Raw genomic sequence first — 19,798 nt, 5'->3', positions numbered from 1 at the left:
TCGCTGTCCTGAACAAGAGCAGTATGAGGGCTTGTCTTGCGTGTTACAGAATCGGTTTGGTTGGAAGAGACCTCTGGGATCATCGAGTCCAAGCTTTGCCCTAACACCACCACATCAACTAGACCATGGCACTAAGTGCCGTGTCCAGTCTTTTCGTAAACACCTCTAGGGATGGTGACTCCACCAGCTCCCTGGGCAGCCCGTTCCAATGCCCAACGACCCTTTCTGTGAAGAAATGCCTCCTCATTTCTAGCATGAACTTCCCCTGGGGCAGTTTCAGACTATGCCCTCTTGTCCTGTGTTGTCAATGTCAAAGTGCCTATGTCAGCAGTGTTCCAGTGCAAATCGTTTGACATCTAAGGTGCTATTAAATCCCGTTTGGAAGTAGGTTTTATGTGTGTGGGAGCTGCTTGTTGCTTAGCAGGTGGAGGTGTTTTCCCTTCATTGCAAATCCTACACATCTGCTCTGATGGCTTGCTAATCTCTTACACTGGTTTGCTGGTCAGTGTATTAATCTCCCTCGCTCTGGAGTCTTCCCAGCCAGATAGTAATTGTGTGTGGCTACTGCTGTTCGCTGCCGCTCCTCGGGGGTGAGTGACTATCCCAGCTGGAATTGCTTCCACCTGGCTGCTTCCATAATGGACCTGGGAGTTACTGCCATGGGGAGCCTGAGCGCTGGTGCCATGCTCTAAATGTAGCCACCTGGATGGATGTCTACGGCAGAGATCTCAGCCTCCGCTGTGACCTGGTGCTTGTGAGAGGGAACAGGTGGAGATGGAGTGTGTCAGAGGGACACTCGTTTTTTTTCTGAGTGTTTGGAGCTACTGCTAGACTTTGAGAACGGGTTTTCCCAGGCTGCCACTGAGGATCAAACTCTGCTCCATCCCAGGGTCTAACATACGTTCCACGTGCTTGCTCACCAGTTTTTGTTTTATGCCATAAAGATGTTGCTTGTCATATGAGAAGGCTGCATAATTCTGACTTAGTTCTTGCCAGTGGACCTCTGTGCTATTACTGGGGGTGGGATGCTCCTCGCCTCTGTCCTGCCCTGATATCCTGGGTTGCATCCTGGACTGACCTGCTGGGAAGCTGGAGCTGGCCTGGAGCCACTGTGGTGGCCTTATGTGACTTAAGAGGAGGGAAGCTGTCCTAGAGAAAGTCACGTGTTAAGTAACCCTGCTCTGCTCTTTTTTTTCCCCCGCAGCAGTAGGAACGAGGCAGCACAGCAGATTTATGGAGACAGCCCACAGACCTTTTAGTACAACTAGCTGATACATTACTTTGTACAGACTTGATAAGGTTGGGCAGCAGGAGGTGGGCAGAGGATTTCAAATAGTGTATCACTGTCACTAGAAATCTGAATAGAGTGTGTAGGTGCCTTCTGGAAACAACAGGAAGCCTATTCTCATGGCCGTTCCTGGCATCATCCGCCCTGCAGGTGATAAACTTGGGGAGTCCCCATGTGCATTAACTCTCCTCGGAGCTCACCCTGGAAAGTATCTTCTGACAGGTGCTTTGCATGTTGGCTCAACCAGGTGCTGGCTGGCCTCTTGCCAGACTGATGAGCTGCCAGCAAGAGTTGGATCCATCTGTCCAGCCATGGTGACTGCTTCTCTGGAGAACCTCCTGTGGAGGTGCCCAGGTGCTGCAGGTCTGTGGCGAGGCCAGTGCAGAATTGTGAAGTGACTTTTTAGCACCTCTGTTCTGCAATGCCAGCTACCCCAGCTCTGAAAAACCCTGTCTTCTCAAGGGTCTGTCCTAAAGAAACTTCAAGAAATTGCTGTACTCCGTGAATGTGATCTAGGGGTAATTGTGCAAGCGCAGGATTAAACATCTTCTGCACTGACTGCCTGTTTTCTGAAGCCACTGGGTGTAACTCTGACTTTACCACCAGCAGCCTAGCTACACTCATGCCTGAGGACTGAAATGCTTGTCAATGTTTCCTCTGTGCTGCTAGATGGGACTCTGACAAGGGTGCTGGCCTTAAGTTGGGTAATTGCAATTAAGCTTTGCTGTTTGATCATCCCAGAGCTTCCTTGGTAAGGCAAGGTATGGATCTCCACATGTGAAGCACAAACACTTCCAGGAGGCATGGAGCAGTGGTAGTGGAGGGTGCTGTGGGAGGCTGACGAGCAGGCTGGATGCTGAGAAAGTGTTTCTTGCCAAGTCTACCAGTGTTTGATAAAGGCAGTGGTCCTTTAATCAAGGAGCAAAACTGAGGTGTTCAAATGCTTTTTGTGCAGTGGTTGTGGCGTGTGTAATGATGATACACAAACCCCCAGGGCTAGCGAGGGAAGCACAGGCATGCCCTGCAGCCTGCAGGTGATAGAGTCATGGTCTGCACAGACCATACAGATGGGCGGAATTGTTGTGTAATAAGTGGTTTGAATGAAGGGGGTCATCTTAGTTTGGATTTTCTTGTTTGGAGCAGTTGAGAGTATTTTACTTGAAGAAACGCTGAATCAGAGGCAAGAAACAGTTAAACAGCTGCTCATGCTATTCTGTAAATGCTTTTGGTAGGTGGTTTGATGTCTTATCTCTTCTTGCTTGCTTCTACCTGTGTGTTTTATGATTGACAGGGCGAACAGCAAGCAAAATGATCTAGCACGTTCCTTCCTTCGGTGAGGAGTTGACCTGCCTTTGGGCGGGCAGACGTGATAGCGAGCGGCAGGAGTGTGCTGTGCTCTCTGCTGGCCTCCTCTCCTTGTGCCTCCTAACAGGCAGGGTGGCTGCAGGTTTTGGTGATTGCTGCTTAACGTAGTCTGGCTGTGCTGCAATGGCTTCTAAGTAATATTCTTTTAAGAACCCATTCTAACGGTGAAGCAGAGGGTGCAGTGATGCTTTTTACTCATTCCTGATTAATTCAGCTAGTGTATTTTACAAGTTCTGGTACTATTTTTTTCTGAATCAGTGTTTTTTCTCGTCCACTATTTTAACTGTCATGTCTACGTTCAGAAGTATGTATTACTCTCCTCAAAACCTAGCCATTTCACATCCTGCTTTGAGGAATACCATTGGTGGTTTTTTTAATTGAGGTACGTGCCTCTGGACTGAATTAAGAGCTTGCAGTGCAGATACAGCTATTGCTGTTTTACTAGTGCAGTTTTCTTTGTGTTTTGTGGAAGCTTTAATATGATTTTCCAGAGGTTTTTATGCTTTAATGTTAAAAACATTGTAGTATGTTGCAGACATGCGCTTTGCCTTCCTGTGCTTGAAACTTCCTGGACTTAACCCAACCTTTCTCCTCAATTTTTTTTTTTTTTAGGAGTAACTTGAATGTACTGATTTCATTTTTGTCACTAGCTGTGTTTTGAAGCACATCTTTGTACAACCCCTTGTAGCACCTCTGGCGACTTCCCATTTGTCTTGAATAAACTAACTTACCTAAGAATCTTTCTGTTTTTTATGCAGGTTGGGAGGACCTGACCCTCTGGACTACATTAGCATGTACAGAAACCTGGGAAACCCAGCACTGAATGTTCCTGAGCACTGGCACTACGTCAGCTTTGGGTTAAGTGACTTGTATGGAGACAACAGAGTACATGAGTAAGTGTCATTTAAGTTCTGTTGCTGCATGTTGTGTTTTGCCTTGCATTTTGGGGGAGCATAGGTAAAACCCTGTCCTGCTGTTGGTATTATTTGAACAGCTGGTTTTCTGCTGAGAATACCCTGGCTCTGGTCTCGCAAGGAGTCGTGTATGCCTGTTCTTGGATATAGAAGAATTACTATGTTCCCCTCTGCAGGCTTTAAATGCAATATATTTCTTTGTCAGTGTTAAGTTGAGTGAGGGGGTTTTTGTGGTTTTCGTTTTTTTTTTTTAATTTCTTTTAACTGGTTGGGAAATTTTTTTTTAACTGAATGTCTTGTTGTGTTTTTCCCTCTTAGTAGTCTGTTATGGTCATATGCTTAAATCCTGACCCCTCCCTGTGCATGTTAAATGCATTCCTCTGGAAAACTGCTGTAAGGGCATTTTTCCTATTGCTGGCACAGCAGTGTTACTGTCAGCAGACTGCCACCCCAGTGGTTGCTGTATAAAGTGCCAATTTGTGTAACAGAAGCATAAAATTCTAATTGTTTGACTGTCTTTTCTCCAGTAATTAAACGATTATCTTAGCTTGTTGGTATGGATGGTCTTTAGCAGGCATTTTGTATTAGACCAGGCAAGCAGCATGATCTAACCTTATTCTTGTCTTTCTTTTACTGACCTTGCTCCTTAACTCCAGTTAAAGTGAGTAGCAGTAGCCGAGCTGTCATGATCTTGTGGCCTTTTAACCAGCCAAAAATGGCAAAAGGTTTCTGCTGTCGCTGTTTAGTGGAACTTTTTGTGCCCTTTCACACTTGCAGAGTAAATGTCCTTGTTGAATAGTGTGGCAAAGGCCCCAGTTTGTTCACCCAAGCTTTCCTTCTTTTGTTTGTCTTGGTTAAGATTCAGCCACTAGTTTTTTTTTCACCCAGGTGCTTCTCTTGCAACAGCAGCAGTCAGGCAGTTTCTTTAACCTTACCCATGTCCTCAAGGCAGTTTCTCCTGGTTTTTGCCTCATGTTTGTGGTTACAGAACTGTTTTTCAGAAGACAAGTCTCTTAAGACTGGTGTTTATACAGGACCCTAGTGTCAAAGAGATGTGCCTGGGATATTTAACCAACAGATCTGCTAACAACAAACCCTAGTCATTAGATGCTGGGGCAGAGGAAAGGTAGGGCAAGTAAAAGAAATGAGAAGTGAAGTTAAAGGCTTCCTTCCCTTGCTTCCACAAGAGATCCTACTGTGGACATGCAGGACTTCACGTGGTGCCTTTGTTCTCAGATCATGATATTTCATCTTTGCCATTGAAAATCTGAGGTTGCCAAGATCAGGTGACCTGCATTTGCCCACCTTGTTTTGATGGGACCAATTTTGGAGGGAGTAAGTGCTGTGCTGACTTCCTCTCTTTGGTGACTTGTCAGCCTGAAGTTTTCCCGTGGTGAGACTGTTCTCTTTGCTCAGACTCTTTCCTGGTGGTTTTGAGTGACAGCAGGGAGTGGACACGAGGGTCTCAGCTGAAGACATGAAGAGTGATGTCTTTTTATGAATGAAGAAGGAAATTCTGTAAGGACACAGCCTCCTTGGCCCTGGCACGTGCTCTGGCTTCTCACTCCCCAAACCTGTCTGCTGGACCAAAAACTTATTCTTCTGTAGTGGAAAGCTTGGGGATGAAGGAGTGAATGTATCACACAGGTGGAATGTCACAACTTTAAATAACTTCCTGGCATGAGACCACCTAGCTCTTTATACTGTCATATGGTTTGATCTGGAAATATGTATTGAGATAGTGGAATGTGCCTTTTGCTGGTTGCAGGGCACAAGAATTAAACCCCCATCTCTAGACATAGGCTGCAGGTGATTTCCAAGGCCTGCTGAGTGAAACAGGAGCAAAGTCTGTGCCATGCTCTGGGAGATCTGAAGTCCCTGGATGCCCTGCGTGTACGTGGGACTGGGAGGAGGCTCAGAGAGCCAGTGTGCCTTGGCTGTCCCTGGCGCTGGAGGCTGCTGCAGCTGGGCACGGCAAGCAAATAGTGAGCTCTCGCTGCTGCGCTGCTTTGGGGACGTTGACTGCAACCTCTTGAGCACAGGCCTACTCAGATCCATCAGAGTGGTCTCTGTGCCCTGAGTATGTGCGTGTGTTTCCCTCCTCTATGTGTGACGAACAGTATTCCTGGCTCCGCAACCGGGTGTCCCTGTGTCCCTCACCCTGAGACGTTCAGCTGTCTGCAGTCTGTCACCTTTATTTTGGCCTCATTCTTGGAGCTACAAAATTTAATACTACATGTGCTGTCAAGAAGGCTGGCTCTGCCTTTATGGCAAGAAGTCTTAATATACAATTAGGCATGTGGTAAGGCTGTCAAAACCTACACATCTCTTAAACACTGAGCCTGAAGTTATTACCTGGTAGGTGAGCACTATAGACAGGCAGAGGGAAGATTCTTTTAGAGGAGCTGAGCACTTACCAGCAATTCTTTTCTCCAACAGCAGTCGCTGTTTGTGAACTACTCTTGAAATGCAACTGCCTGGTGAACGGCATGTCATCAGGCCAGCACCGGGTGCACACGGCAGGAACATAATGGTTTTCCTATGTGCTCGGGAGGCTCTTGTTCACTGGCGGGGAATTTCATAAAGCCTTTGTTTAAGAAAATGGGTATCAGTCTCTTTGGCTTGAAGGATTTAGGGATTCTGCTGTCCCAGGTAAAGCACACTGCAGGATGGTTGGCAGGAGTGTGAGGTGACAGGGGAGTTCTTTAGATCTTTGGAAGATTTCCTTTGAAGATGATGTGGCACTGAACTCTGCTCACCTGCCCTGGCCTCTGGAGATAGGAGTTAGTCTGTGGGGATTTTTGGTTTCCCAACTCTCTGCAAAGAGTGCAGAGCTGGATCTGCTTGTGACAGTCAGTAAGATTCTTACGATAGGGATTTGCTTCCATAACCTTCCTATCCTTCATCCTTTAGGAAGGGAAAGATAGTACACTGCCAAACCTCTGTTTAATCTCCCAGCTTGACTTTGGATAATGTATCAGTTATTTCTTGTGGACCTCTTCTGGTAATACAGTACAATCTAAACCAATTACAATGCAATATTAAATGAATAGGACTTTTTGACTTTTTGAGTGAACTAACACTGAATTGGAGGCCCCTGTATTTTTATTTATAATGGAATAGCAAACAGATGTAGCAAGTAATGTGAAAATGTTGACTTTAATTTATATTTTTTAATAAGAACCTGAGAAGTCTGAAGTGGAGCTCTCCCTGTGCCTCCTTGTTGACAGATTTATTTTCAGTTAAAGCAGCACTATTTCCTGCTCTGCTTAAATATCAGCTATACTCTGCTTACAGAACTGGTCTGGTTTTGAGAGTCCACAGAATAAGATGGAAGAAATCTAAGAATTTCAAATGGGGAAACCTTTTTAATTTAAAACCACTCAGTGTTTCATGGTATAATGGCAACCATGACACCAGCTGTGCTGGGCTGATTGCTCTAAAAATCCTAAATCATGACGTCATGACAGCATTAGGGAACCGCAGACCTTTCACTGGGATTTCACGCCAAACTGCTTGCATGGAAATAAATCTCTCCAGTTGAGCATGTTACACGACTTGAGTGACAGCAGAAGTCTGGGACATTTTTGCAAGTTATGCTCCATTTTTAACTTTTTCTATCCCCTTTAAAAATCGAAACCAGTGTGTAACTTCTTGAATCTATTTGGCAGGGTTAGACTAGAGCCTTTTTCTTGACCATTCTTGCTTTCTGAAGAGATTTTGCACTGCAGTGACGAGTGCCTGTGTAGCTTGTGAGCATACTGGGAGGCAGCAGCTGGCCTGTGCAGTTGTGGGTGAGGAGACAGGTCCTGCACCCTTCACCCCTTGCTGGCAGGTACTACCCCACAGCAACGTCAGCAGCAAGGAACGTGTCCCTGTGTGTCTGCACAAAGTGTGGTCAGCTGGCAATTGCAGATTCGTGCTCCGGTGCCAGGCTGGTGGCAGGGCCAAGGCACAGGCACCTAATCCTTCCTGCAGTTTCCAGGCATGACGGTGACTTCTGCCTACGTGGAGAATGGGTGCCCGAGCAAGCAGCATCAGCAAACGTAGCTGGACTTGGACTCCATCAGTGGCAACGCCAACTTCAGCTACTGTGGTGCCACAATGTGCTCCAGCCCTGGATTGTGCTGGCACAGGGGTTTGCAGGGCTGTCCAGGGAGCTAGGAAGCAACGTGTGTTTTCACCAAACTGACTTCTGTCTCCGGTTCTCTGTGAGGCCGAGGCTGAATCTCCAGTTAACTGTTCCTGTAGTTCAAATGCTCACCCTTTTTGTTAACAGTTTAAAGAGTGCCTGGAAAATGAGAACCATGATGCGATAGAACTCCTGAAAACCTTGAATAGTCTTATTTGTATTAAAATTGCAAGGTTGTAGTTCAGAGCCACAATAGAAAGCAAAGCTTAAATTATGGCTAGGTTAAGAGATAAGATCTGTATTTGTGGCCTTTCCAAATCCTGAGAAGAAACATGCCAATTGTGTTTTGATGTTTAGCTTTTTATGCAAATTCCAATAATTGGGTTTCCTGTTCTACACAAACTTCATATTGACAAGGCTGGTGTTTTTTTGGTTTCTGTGGGTTTTTTTTTCCTTCCTGGCAGCTAGCCAGGAGCTGAAGCGCAGCATCCCATTTGCATAAAACTGAAGAGATTACAGCTGCCTTCATCTCTAATACAGATGCAGGGTACCACCCGCGGAGACAACAGGTTCCAACTTGCTGTGGTCCTTTTGATTTGTGCTGCTTACCATTTGGATCAGGAGGGAGCAGTGCATGCTGGGATAACGTGTTGTCTCGGTGGGTGGTGCCTCCCTATTAAAGGTGAGGGTAAGCATGAGCCTTTCAAGATCTCCAGTCCAGCTTGTGTTCTGCTTGCTTGTATAGATCCTCTAAATGACCTTAACTTGTAAAAGGGCAAGGATGCTTGTTAGAGCTGGGAGGAAGAAAAAGGAGCGCAAAACTGGATCAGGTAACAAATGCAAGGCTTGCAGAGGGGTGGATGTTTTCTGGAAGGCTTTTTCCAAGTATGAAAGGAGTTTGAAAAGAGTATTTAGAAAATAGCCTGAAAGTTGGAACGAGTGCTCTCTTTCTTTTGAGTGCGTACTGGCTTCTTCCTTTGAGCCTGCATGAATGTAGGATGGAGTGGTGCTGACAGCTGTCACTTTAGTGGACTCTTAGTTCTGCAGCCTTTCATAAATTTAAATGCTCACTGCCCTCAGCTTGCCAGCCTTTAGCCTTAAATTTTGATATTTAATGGGTCCCTGAGTGCTTTATAAACCACATGCCTAACGCACCGCTGAAATATTACACCAAACTCCAAGGTGACTGTGAATGCTTTTAAAATGGCGGAGAGTGACTCTGCCCCTCTTTGTTTTCATGAAAATGCCATAAAATAAGGGGCCTTTGGGAAGACAGTAAATTAGAGAGGGGTGGTGGTTGTTGTGGATCCATATTTCAGATAAGATTTTGTAGAGTTCAGCATCTCTGCCTTGGAGAGACAAAAGATCAAATAGTTTAGTTTGGGAGTTGAGCCTGGAATTCAAGGAAAATTATTTAAAACCCAAGGTTTTCTTCCACCTTTCATGGTGTCCTGTTTCTTTTAAGTGTGGTGTTGAAGCATACTTCACATGGAGGAGCCTGAGGACTTTCTTAAATAATAGCATGGATGTGTAAACCCTCCCTTTCTCATCCTAATTTTGTTTCACTAGGCTATAAGCTCTGATGTTAAAGGACACCTGCTGTGTCAGGGCTGGCTATGTGGTAGCTGTTTCAGCACGTGGAATAGGGAAGTGAGATTGAGTTTTGGGGACATGTCCTCAAGTTGAGGATCAGAAAATAGTGATTCTGCTCCTGAATCAGACTTCTGTGAGGTGTGACTGTGATGCGTTGGTTGTGGGGAATAGCCACGACAGCAGTGAAATGCTGGGGTTTTACAGTCATCCTAAGGAGCTTCTTCCAGGTCTCCATAACTTCCTGCTTTTTGTTGCCATGGCTTCATCTGTGGGAACTGAACTTTAGCAAGTGCACTGAATAAATGTTTCTTGTGTGTACTCTTTCTGGAGGTGGAACATCTGCCCCAGGTAAAGCAAATGACATGGAAGAGGACATGGGTAAGTATCAGTTTAGGAAAGAGGTGCAAGAGCTAGGACTTGGAGGAGGGAGAGTCCAAGATGGGCACCATAGTCTGGACTTCCTTTTTCTTCATGGGTCTTTTCATTGTCTATCGAAGATTGCCCCCAAATGTAGTGCTTATTTTTCCAGTTGGTCTTTTTTCTGAGGCAAAGGGGAGAGAAAGGTTCATAGCAGAGTGGGAAGGGAGAAGCCGTGGAATTAGGGAGTTCTGTGACACAAAAGGTATTTCCTTTTAATGATGGCTTATTTGAGAATCTGTCAGAGTTGAAATGAGTAGTTTAGCTGCAGGGGGGGCAATAAGATCTGGTTTTTAATGGATTTGTCTTGTGGTTGTATGTTTGTTTTCATATCTATAAAGATATGAGTTAGACTGAGCTTTCCCCCAAATGAGAGTACTTTTAACAGGTCTCACCTGGTGTCTAGGAATACAGTTGTGCTTCTACTGAAACTTGCTTGCTGGGAGTGCCTGTAGATCCTTCTCTTCTGTCTGGATGTTTGTTTCTGCATACTTTATAGAAATTTGATATTTTGGAGGCAACTCTTCCTTTGAAGAATTTGATTGTATTTGACCAATGGGTTCAAAAATTGTGGGAGCATTTTAAGGAAGCACATGCACTAGTGTGATCACATAAGGTTCAATTCCGTATTTCCCAGGCAAAAACCAGTTAAACCAAGTGTCATGCATGTTTACATGCCCTGTTGACAGTGTCCCTCCAACGACTGAGGCAATGCACCAGGACTGTCTAAGACTTGTGTTTCTCTGCTGGAGGCAGACCTCCCTTGAAGCTTTGGTCACCATGGGGAAATCTTCTTTTCCCTCCTCCCAGGCAGAGTGCTCTTGGCTTCCTAATGTCATTTGTTGGAGGTAGTTAGCACCGTTAGTAATATGAAAGATGCAGGCCACCTACAAAGAGAAGTCCTCTTTGTGCTACGGTCTATCTGTGTTAACGTGCGGAGGTTGTGGGACAAGAGTGTGCTTGAACTGTGCTAGATTTGGAATTTTTTTTAAGCATCGAAGGAAAATCATTTAATGTTTACAGCACGGTAGTCGAATTTACAAGAAGGACTGTTTTCAATAAAAAAAGAAAAGATAGAATACTGGAAGTAGGTTTATAGCTGAGCATTGCTGAAGGCAAGCCCCAGTTCCTGTTCAGTAGCGCATCTGCATGTGCGTCCTGGTAAGATGAGCTTCTTGCTGCCATGCAGGGGAAGGGGCATAGTGTTCTAACTGGATGATTTCTTTTTCTCAGCAGAACTTTGATGTTTATGATCTTGGCATATGGGAGGAGAGTTGGCCCAAGACAGGGCTTCCTTACTCTCGGCTCGCAGCTGGGTTAGTGCTGTATGACGTGGGAGAGCTTGCAGGCGCTCTCCCAGCAAGTTCAGCCTGCCGGGAAGAGAAGTGACTGAGGATCAAAGTTGGGTCTTCTAGTGAAAGATTGTTTTATGTGATAAAGGTCTGGTTTTAGGATGTTCTAAAAAGCAAGAATTAAAAGATAGTGGGCTTTTTTTCAGTGGGACCTGAAGGTAAAAGCATTTTTTGAGCTGTGTGGCCATTCCAGCTGTGAGATCAAAGGAAAGTTGAGTTTTTTATCCCTTTGCTGCCTGGAATAAAGATACTAACAAAATGAATGTTTGAGAAGTTGCATCTGAATGCTTTTATTCATACCTAATCCCCTCTTTTTCCTCAATGCAGATTTAGTGTTGGGAACATGCCTTCCTGACTATTACTAGGATAGTCTTATGTTTCTTGACTGGGACAGTGGTTACAATTGGTAACCACAGATTACCACTGCTAATAAAATTACCAATTTTATTTGAACATTTGAGCTATTGGTATTTCTTTCTCCTAAGCTGGAAACTCCATAGCGATTACCTAACTTGGCTGTCTCTCTACTGTCATCTTAATTTTGATTTGAGACCCAGTAGGCAGTGACACCAGGCTAACAAAAGAGGACTGCAAATCTTTGGTGGTCTCCCATTCAGATGGTATTCCCTTCCTTGGACAAAGGGGTGGCTAGGGCTCCTGAGTGCCACTCTGCCTCCAGGGATGGTAAACAAGGAATGGATCGTCCGTCCGGTGGGAGGCATTTTTTGATCACTTGACAAAGCTGGGTAGATGGGATTCCACCTGACAAAGGGCTGAGGTTTAAAGGAAGATTTTGCAAGGGCTCTTAAGAACAAAAAGCAAAAAAAAAAAAGGCCAGAAAACTGTTTTTTGCAGGATGTAAACAGGGTGGGCGGAGGTGAAGGGGGACTCGACCATTCTTGGGGAGCTCTAATTTAAGCCCAGAGGATGGAGACAAGGGAAGGAGGGAAGAGTGCACAGATGGCTCATTGTTTTGTCTAACTCGGTATTCTTGCACTGCCAAAGCGAAGGGCAATTGTTTTAAAATCCCTTTTGCAAAGAGTGCTGTTTGCTTTTCAGCTATCCCTTGTCCCTGAGATGCAAACTGTAAACCAGAGGGGCTGGTCTTTAACACCCATTTGTTTTGGAGGGTCAGTGCTCTGTCCAAGGGGCTCGGGGCAGTTGCTGGGCTGCGAGGCATCGCTCCTGTAAGGGAATGGGGGAGAGCGTGTGCCTGGGAAATGCACTGCAGCAGCTGGGGGGAAGGTGAGAACAAAAGGATGCACATGGAGGGGCTGATGCAGAGCAGTGTATGGCTTGGAGAACTTTACCAGAGCTCTGAAATGTGGCATAAAACTGGCACATACCTTACCTGCAACCATATCTGATGTACTTCAGCATTTCATTTTTTTGGAGCAAATAATTCATTAGTATAGAGAAGTACTGCCATTTCTGTACTGTTATTCTTTCTACCGCTCCAGTTGCACTGGCATAGCTCCTTCCCCTCCTCCCCTGTGAATTGTTGTGGCCTTTCTGGAGCAGGGGCCTTTTTTGGCATAGTCGACAAAAGTAAACCATAAAGGCAGCTGTTGTTATGAATAAAGCTCAACAGGGGAATTTTACCAGTAGAACTACAGCAATATAATTACACTGGTAGACGAGTTACAGTAAATTTCTTCACGAAGACAAGCTTTAAGTTGACATTTCCTAGCTAAGTTGAATCCATATGTATAACTTTATTACGCAAAAATAGTATGTCTCTGGGCCTTGAATTATTTTTTTACCCAGAAGAGTAACACTAAGCAGAAAAGCGAAGAATTTATCATTCAGAGATGGATGGGGAACTTTCTGTAACAGAGCAGCTGTGATGAGCTGTAGGCTGAACTCTGTGTTTTACTGGATAGGTTATTCCTCCTAAAGCCATCAGGAACTTGAGAAGTGTGTTTGTGCTTACTGCACTAAAAAGTAAGCAGTACTGAGGTATGCCTTAAGTTGACATCTCTTTCCCACCTTTACTCTTGTTTGTAAGAGAAGCTGAGCCATTTTGCAGTTTCCATAACTGAAGTGGTTTGACTGAAAGGCAAAACTGTTTTGCCACTATTAAAATCTTCAGGGATAAGCATGGACCCACTGAAAGGAAGGCGGGGAATGATGTTCTTTTTCCTCCTTTGATTTAAAGAGGCCAAGATTTATTTTACGCTTTTGGATTTTGTTTTACAACAGATGGACTCAGTGTAACACTCACAAGCCAGGTATTTATTTCTATAGGTCAAAAATATCAGCCTGTGATTCCTACTTCTGAAAGTTTCCAATACTTCAAAGGAACGATAGTCTTGCAGGAGAAGCTTAATGCTTAAAGGCAGATTTTAAAAACCAAAAGAGTAGACTTTTCATTGCAGCTGTCTGGTGTTTCCCTTTTGGGAATCTTTCACCAGCAGTCTGGTGCTTTCTTTTCCCTGGAATTACAGCTTGAGCTCCAAGGGCCTTTCCCTGCCTGTTTAATTGGTCAAGATCTCTTACGGTGCTCATCGGTATGTTTTTGAGTGCACCCTTTACAATGAAATGAGACTATGTAACAGCTCACCAAGTAAGGTAGTATTGTCTTGGTTTCCACAGCTAATGAAGTGAAAGATCAGGGCTTGAATCCCAGATCCAGCAGGATACTCGGGTACCTAAACCCCGCTTGAAATCTGTTGGAGTTCAGGCTCCTAAAAGCTCCTAAATACCTTTTGTGCCTCAAGCTTGTTTATTGCACAGCTGAGAACTTAATTGTACAAGAGTCCTAAAAATGTGCTCGAGGGTGTACTAAAGTTGTTTCTTGCATGTTGGGTTTTTTTGACATATGTTCGTTAGCCAGCAGGAAAGTAATGGGCGACATCAGTGTTTATATTCTACGTAACATGTTGGAGCCCTGATCCTTGCCTGACACTTTTAGGCAATGCTGAAAAAAACCTGACTGTAGCTGTCAGTGTAGCTTCTGGCTTTGGGTTTTTCTCTTATTCTTTCCACCCTCCCATACTGCTTTTGAAAGCTGCTTTTGTTATGCGAATGGGTTCCTCCCAGCAGCTGCAGAACTTTCCACAGTAGGAGCTAGGAAGGAGCCAGCAGACACTGCAAGGAAAGTCGGTGCCCTTTTCCCAGCTGCTCACCAAGCACAGTAATCCCATCCTTCCCAGCCACGCTGGCTCGGACTGGCCCTTTGCTTATGTTCTCTTGCCTGATGAGGTTGCAACTGAGCTCTTCGGTGAAGTTTTGGAGATGTATTACCATTCCCTGCAGGCTAAGCAAAGACCAGTGTGTCGGAGCTAAGGATTCAGTCCCAATGTGAAATGGGATCCGTGTGCCCGTGAAAGGCTGTCTTCCCTAGTGCACTGTATAGCGCAGTGGCTGCGTGCTGTGTTTGCAGAATCGCCTCCAGCTCAGGCCAAATGAGAGCACTGTTCTGCTGGACCTTGTAGAAATGAAGGTTAAGTAGCTCTGAAGTGCAGCATAAATAGACAGCTTAAGTAAAATGTTAAAGTGCAGATCTTGATAAGTTATTTTCTTTTTCACTAGTTCCCTGCCCCTTGTTCTGTGAATGCAACAGTAAATCCTTATTGTACTCCTAGCTATTCTTTCCACATCCTTTGAGCGGGCATTAAGATGACGCAACTCTGCCGCAACGTCCCCGGACCATTGCAGTGAGACTGTTTACGCTTTCCCTGTGGTGCCAAGAAGCGCAGCCTCACTTGCGGTGCTACCTGTGGTTGCAGTGTGCTGCGGGTGGTGGTTGAGAACCTGCTCTCGGGGACACCTCAGCTGGGTTGGGATGGGTTCTCCTGGCTGTGAGGTGGGAAGCCTGAGTGGCTCCATGGAGAAATGTGTGAGCCCTCAAGCTGAAAACCATGGCCAGTTCTCTAGTCACTTGATTTCACATAGATTTTTTTTTTTTGATATGTGTTTTGGGAATCACGAAGATGAAATGGTTTGATCTTGTCAGTTTAGTTCTTACTGTAATGGGAGATCAAACCACCACCTACTGGTATAGCTACATCCATGCACCATAAAACAGAGAAAAAAAATGTAAACTGCCCTCTTGGACATCTTTTGCTGGGATAGAGTGTGATGTATCCCATGCAACCTCCTGTTTCATGTTTTGTTGTTTTAGCCATTTCCTGTGTTCAGTATTTGTCCATGCTGTGCAGAATGTGAAGTTGATTTCCCAGCTTTTGTGACCTTGATAGATGGAGCATGTAAGCATTTCCTATATGATGAGTGTGTCACATTACTCTTTGAAGCAGGGAAATTCTTCTGTTTTACATCTGAGAATCAAATTCCTAAGTAACTTGTTTAGGAGGATGGGAAGTTTGTAGCGGATGAGATTCAAACTTAGGTCACCTGGATGCTATTTTAAGACTTTAAGAGTATTCTGGAGTTTCTTTACCTAGCGTTAATAATGAAGCAGTTAGATCCCTTTGGCACCAACAGAGCCATTACAGCCTTTTGCCCTTAATTTACAGGCACTTACATGTACACACATCCTTGTATGTATGACTGTATGTTGGCACTCTCCAGAATGAGACGATAATGCTTCCAAGCCTCTAGAGCTCAAAGGGATTAAGCTCTAGCAGCTAAGCTGAATCCTGTCCTTCTTCCAGATCCTACTACTTTCATCGCATGGACAGCTGAACCTCAAAGAAGCAACGCCTAAATTGCCTTAACTTGCAGCCCAGCACATTAAAGTGACCTGAAAACTGATGGTGCTTTACTTTAACGTGCTAGGCTGGAGAGAGCATCGTTCAGGAGCTGTTTCCCATGTGGCTAGGCAGGAGCTGAGTATAGCAACCACTTCTGTCAAAATGAGTTTAACTCATGTGTTTGTGAATTATCAGCTGTGGATCCTGCCAGCTTGATTTTGGACACAGGATACCAGTAGTAAAAGTTCATACCTGTATTCTTGGCTGTGATCCTTCATAGGATCACTTGGGTTGGAAGGGACCTCTGAAAGTTTCCAATTGACACCTGCTCAGAGGGCCAACTTGCACAGCCTCCCTGCATCCTGGTCCAGGGTTTGATCACTATCATGTGAAAAAGATTTCCAGATACATGTAACTGGAATTGACCTTTGCAATTTTGCTGCTCATCTCTGAGAAAGGGCTGGCTTTATCTTCGCTTTGCCCTCCCAATAGGTAGTTGAGCAATAAGATCCATCCCCCTCCTTTTAGCCTTCTTTTATTAAGGCTGAACAAACCCAGCACCCAGCCTTGCCTCGTCTGACATAAGCGACTGTGATGTGGACGCATTTTAATGATGCTTGTGTGCCAAGTGCTTCTCACATGCCTGACTGATTTAGGTGTCTAAAAAGCACCAGTCTGTCAGGTCTACAAAATGCACACTTGTTTCTTGTGTCTAAAGCTGCTGGAAACCCTGGCTGTATTATCATGTAGTTCAAGTGACACTGTCTCTCATAAGACAGTTGTGTCTGCAGAGTTAGGAGTAAGGTTGACTTGACTCGGTAGTCTGAAAGTTTAGAGGAAAAATCAATTTATCTGTTGTATAAACATTTTTTATTTACAGAAACAATTTTTTTAAAAACAAAACATAAGCTGTGAATCTCCGGATTTCAGGGGCAAGATTGTCACCAGCTGAGTTTTGAAGAAGCTGAATAGTAAAACGTGTGAAATCAGTGTTTTGTATGTGTGAGTGAAACTTAAACTGAAGTATCCTCTTCCCACTCTGCTCCCTAACAGCACTTCACTCCCTGAATTGTAGCTCAATGAAGCACAGTTCTGTTTTCATACTGACCAGTACAAATCGATTCACAAATTTTACTCAGATCTATCTCTGTTTTCTAAGTTTTCTAAGCAGATCCCACATGGGTGTTTTGGAAAGCTGAGAAATCTGCCTCCAAATAACTGCAGAGTGAGTGCCTTTGTGTTTGTTTAGATTTAAATGTTGGAATAATTCTCTAAAAACCAATTTAAGATGCTGTTAGAATGGTTTTCCATTTGGTTGATGACTTACATGTTTGATATGATGTACTGCAAGAGCAAAGCTATAAGCAACAGGTTTGGGCATAGCCGTAGACTGACCATGAGCAACATGTGTCACTTGCTTTCCAGCCTTGATTTTACATGAACATAAATCTTTGAGCATATGTTCTTTTTGCATTTGTATTTACACTGCTTTTGCATGAAACTTTTTCTTAAATCAAGCTAGAAAGGAGTCCAGTAACACCCTGCGTGCAGGTTTGGGGTGGCTAGAACTTGTGGAATTTCCTGTCGAGCGTTCTGAAGAGATAACCATCTGATGTCCAGATAACCACCCCCTGCTCCTCTCAGATGTTTTTATGTGTTTTTCTTTAAAATTGATGCTTTTTTTCAATGCCAGGAGACAATCGGGGCGAATATGTGAGTAAGCAGGTGGGTTTTGGCTGAAATAACTTTTCTGGATACTTTTTAAGCCTTTTGTGTAGGGGGGTTGCTGTGCCTATTTTCTTATGAAACTGCTTCACAGGAGCATCCCAGCATGCCATCAGGGCTCTCAGATGAGACACATTGTTTGACAGCTGCACTAAGAGCAACCATTTCCTGTTAGGCAAAATGCTGGAAGCACTAGTTAGGATCGCTCCTTTCTTCCTTTTTTTCTTTTCCTTTTCTTTTTTTTTCTTGGTGTGTGTTTGTTTGGGTTTTTTTCTCCCCTTGATGCTCTGGAATCTGAGAGTCATTTGCTTATAGCGGGAAGACATTGTGTAATGCACCTGGAGTTTGAATTCAGAAGACTGACTCTCTGTGTAATCTTGTTTGGGGTACATCAGCTCTTGCCTGATGTCCTTCCCAGGAGACGGAGGCATTAAGGTGTTCAACTCAATGGCTGTAACAGCCTGCTGAAGGCCTCTCCTTGGGTTTTAGAGAGGATACCACGTTTTGTGTTGCTTGTTTGTAAGCAGATGTGGACAGTGAAAGGGAAATGATGTATGTCTTGATTTTTCCTCAGGGAGGACCTGTGAAGTCAGTCCTTGAGTACCCTGATGCTTTTTGTTACACCAGTCCTCTGTGTTGCTGATAGTAATATCTTTGCTAGCTAACAGAAGAATCTTCTGGGATGATTACTAGCTATGCAGTCTTAAAACACTAGTGAGAGTTGGGCCTTAAAGTATTTTGATCTCATCAAGCAGAGTGGTAGGCACTGCCCATCAGCTTGGTTTAACCACCTTCTCAAACTTCTAAAATGTCCTGATAGGCTGATCTGGAGTACTGAAAGCTATGGATTGACAATTACTGTGGCTTTTTTTTTGGGGGGGAGGGTAGGGGGATGGATAGTAGAATTAAAACTGCTTTCTGATGGATCTCTTCCTGATGCCAGGCTTAGAAATGTAGTAATACTGTATTTCTGCATGCTTCAAAACAGTATCAGAGTACCTTGCCAGCAGCCGAGCAGGAAGCTTTGCCTTTATGGAAGATCTGGGGAAATGCAATTAAGGAATTGAAACAAAAGGCATTTTAAGTGGCTTCACAAAAGTAGTGCTGATGGAGCTGAAAACTGAAGCTAGGACAAGTCGGTCCAGAGCACTGTGAACCTGCCCTTGGTTCCCAGAAGAGTCCTGGTTTATCTCCCTGGACCTGCTGGGAGTGGAGCTGTGACTTCTAGAAGTGCAGTCCTAACTATCCCCAAATACCTTGAAAGAGCTTTTTTCTTGTTCCCTGGCTGAAATAATTCTAGTGAAGGGCCAGCATTTCTCTATGTAAATTCTCATTTTCAGGGATTGGTTCCCCTAGTATATTTATATGCACATACTCTTAAACTCTCAAAAAATAAACACCTAGTACACTCTGCTCCTTGTCTGGGACTGTGTAGCTTTCAAAAACAGAATTTGAGAAATACAGCCATTTTGCACGGTACTGAAGCAAACCTTCTCTTGTTCCTTGCAAAAAATGGGAATAAAAATGCTGTAGCAAATAGCTTTGATTTAAACTGAAAAGCCTCTGGTTTTCAGAGCTGCTTTTAAAGCAAAGGGCTAGTTTGGCTTTTGATCCTCTTAAGCTGGGTTATTTGATGTGAAAAATACCCTGGGTACTCTGGGGCAGAGGGGAGCAGCTTTTCAGTTCTCTGTGTGTGGCTTCAGGAGAGGGCCTGGCAGAGCATGGGGTGGCGGGGGGCTCGGGGGGCCTGGCCGTACCGCTCTGTAAATAAAGGGGCCTCTATTTCTTTGGACTCTTTTGCTGGAACTAAATATCATGATCAGTGAAACTCTTACCTCATTAAAAGAACAAGCCAGGCTCCTTCGTGCTGCAATGTGGTCTGCTCTGCTGAGCTGATTTGCTGAACAGATAAAGGGAGTTTTAACTCAAAGAATGGCACGTAATATATGACCTTGACTTTTGAAAGGTTTGTTTTTGTTCATGCAACAAAATAAGGTTTTAATATTAAATATAGGGTTGGATTTGACTTGGCAAATACCAGAGCCTTCCATTACTGCTGTAGTCATAATATAAAACTATCTGATGTGTGCCAGTGGGCATGCAGCAAGCCAAGAATTTCTCCATCAGTGTTTGTTTTTGTGAAAACTTAGCTGGCTCCTTCAAAACTGGGTTGGTTATAAAGGTGATGTGCCCTCATGTTGGAGAGGGCAAAGGAGTGGCAGGCACAATATGATCCATGCTGTCTCTTTATAGTTAGTATCTTTATTTTGGGGGGAAAATACGGATTATTTTTTTTTTTCCTTCTTAACATTTTAGGGTTGTTTAAAAGAAACTTTCACTCAAAACTGCAGGGTTCA

At 44.3% G+C, this 19,798-nt stretch overlaps 1 protein-coding gene across 1 annotated transcript in view; it reads left to right on the top strand.

Moving 5' to 3' along the window:
• The first annotated feature begins 3,417 nt into the window (after positions 1–3,417).
• Positions 3,418–19,798, top strand: part of SUFU (suppressor of fused homolog (Drosophila)) — an 86,253-nt gene continuing 69,872 nt past the window's right edge. The window contains exon 1 of the mRNA XM_009698402.1: positions 3,418–3,546. Coding sequence (XP_009696704.1) covers positions 3,446–3,546 — 101 coding nt within the window. The 5' untranslated portion in view covers positions 3,418–3,445. The remainder of the gene's footprint in view (positions 3,547–19,798) is intronic.

The sequence above is a fragment of the Cariama cristata genome, unplaced genomic scaffold (assembly GCF_000690535.1).
Source record: "Cariama cristata isolate BGI_N322 unplaced genomic scaffold, ASM69053v1 scaffold29664, whole genome shotgun sequence".
Classification (NCBI taxonomy): Eukaryota; Metazoa; Chordata; class Aves; order Cariamiformes; family Cariamidae; genus Cariama; species Cariama cristata.
The sequence above is the reverse complement of the archived record's forward strand: the minus strand, read 5'-3'. Positions and strand labels throughout refer to the sequence as shown.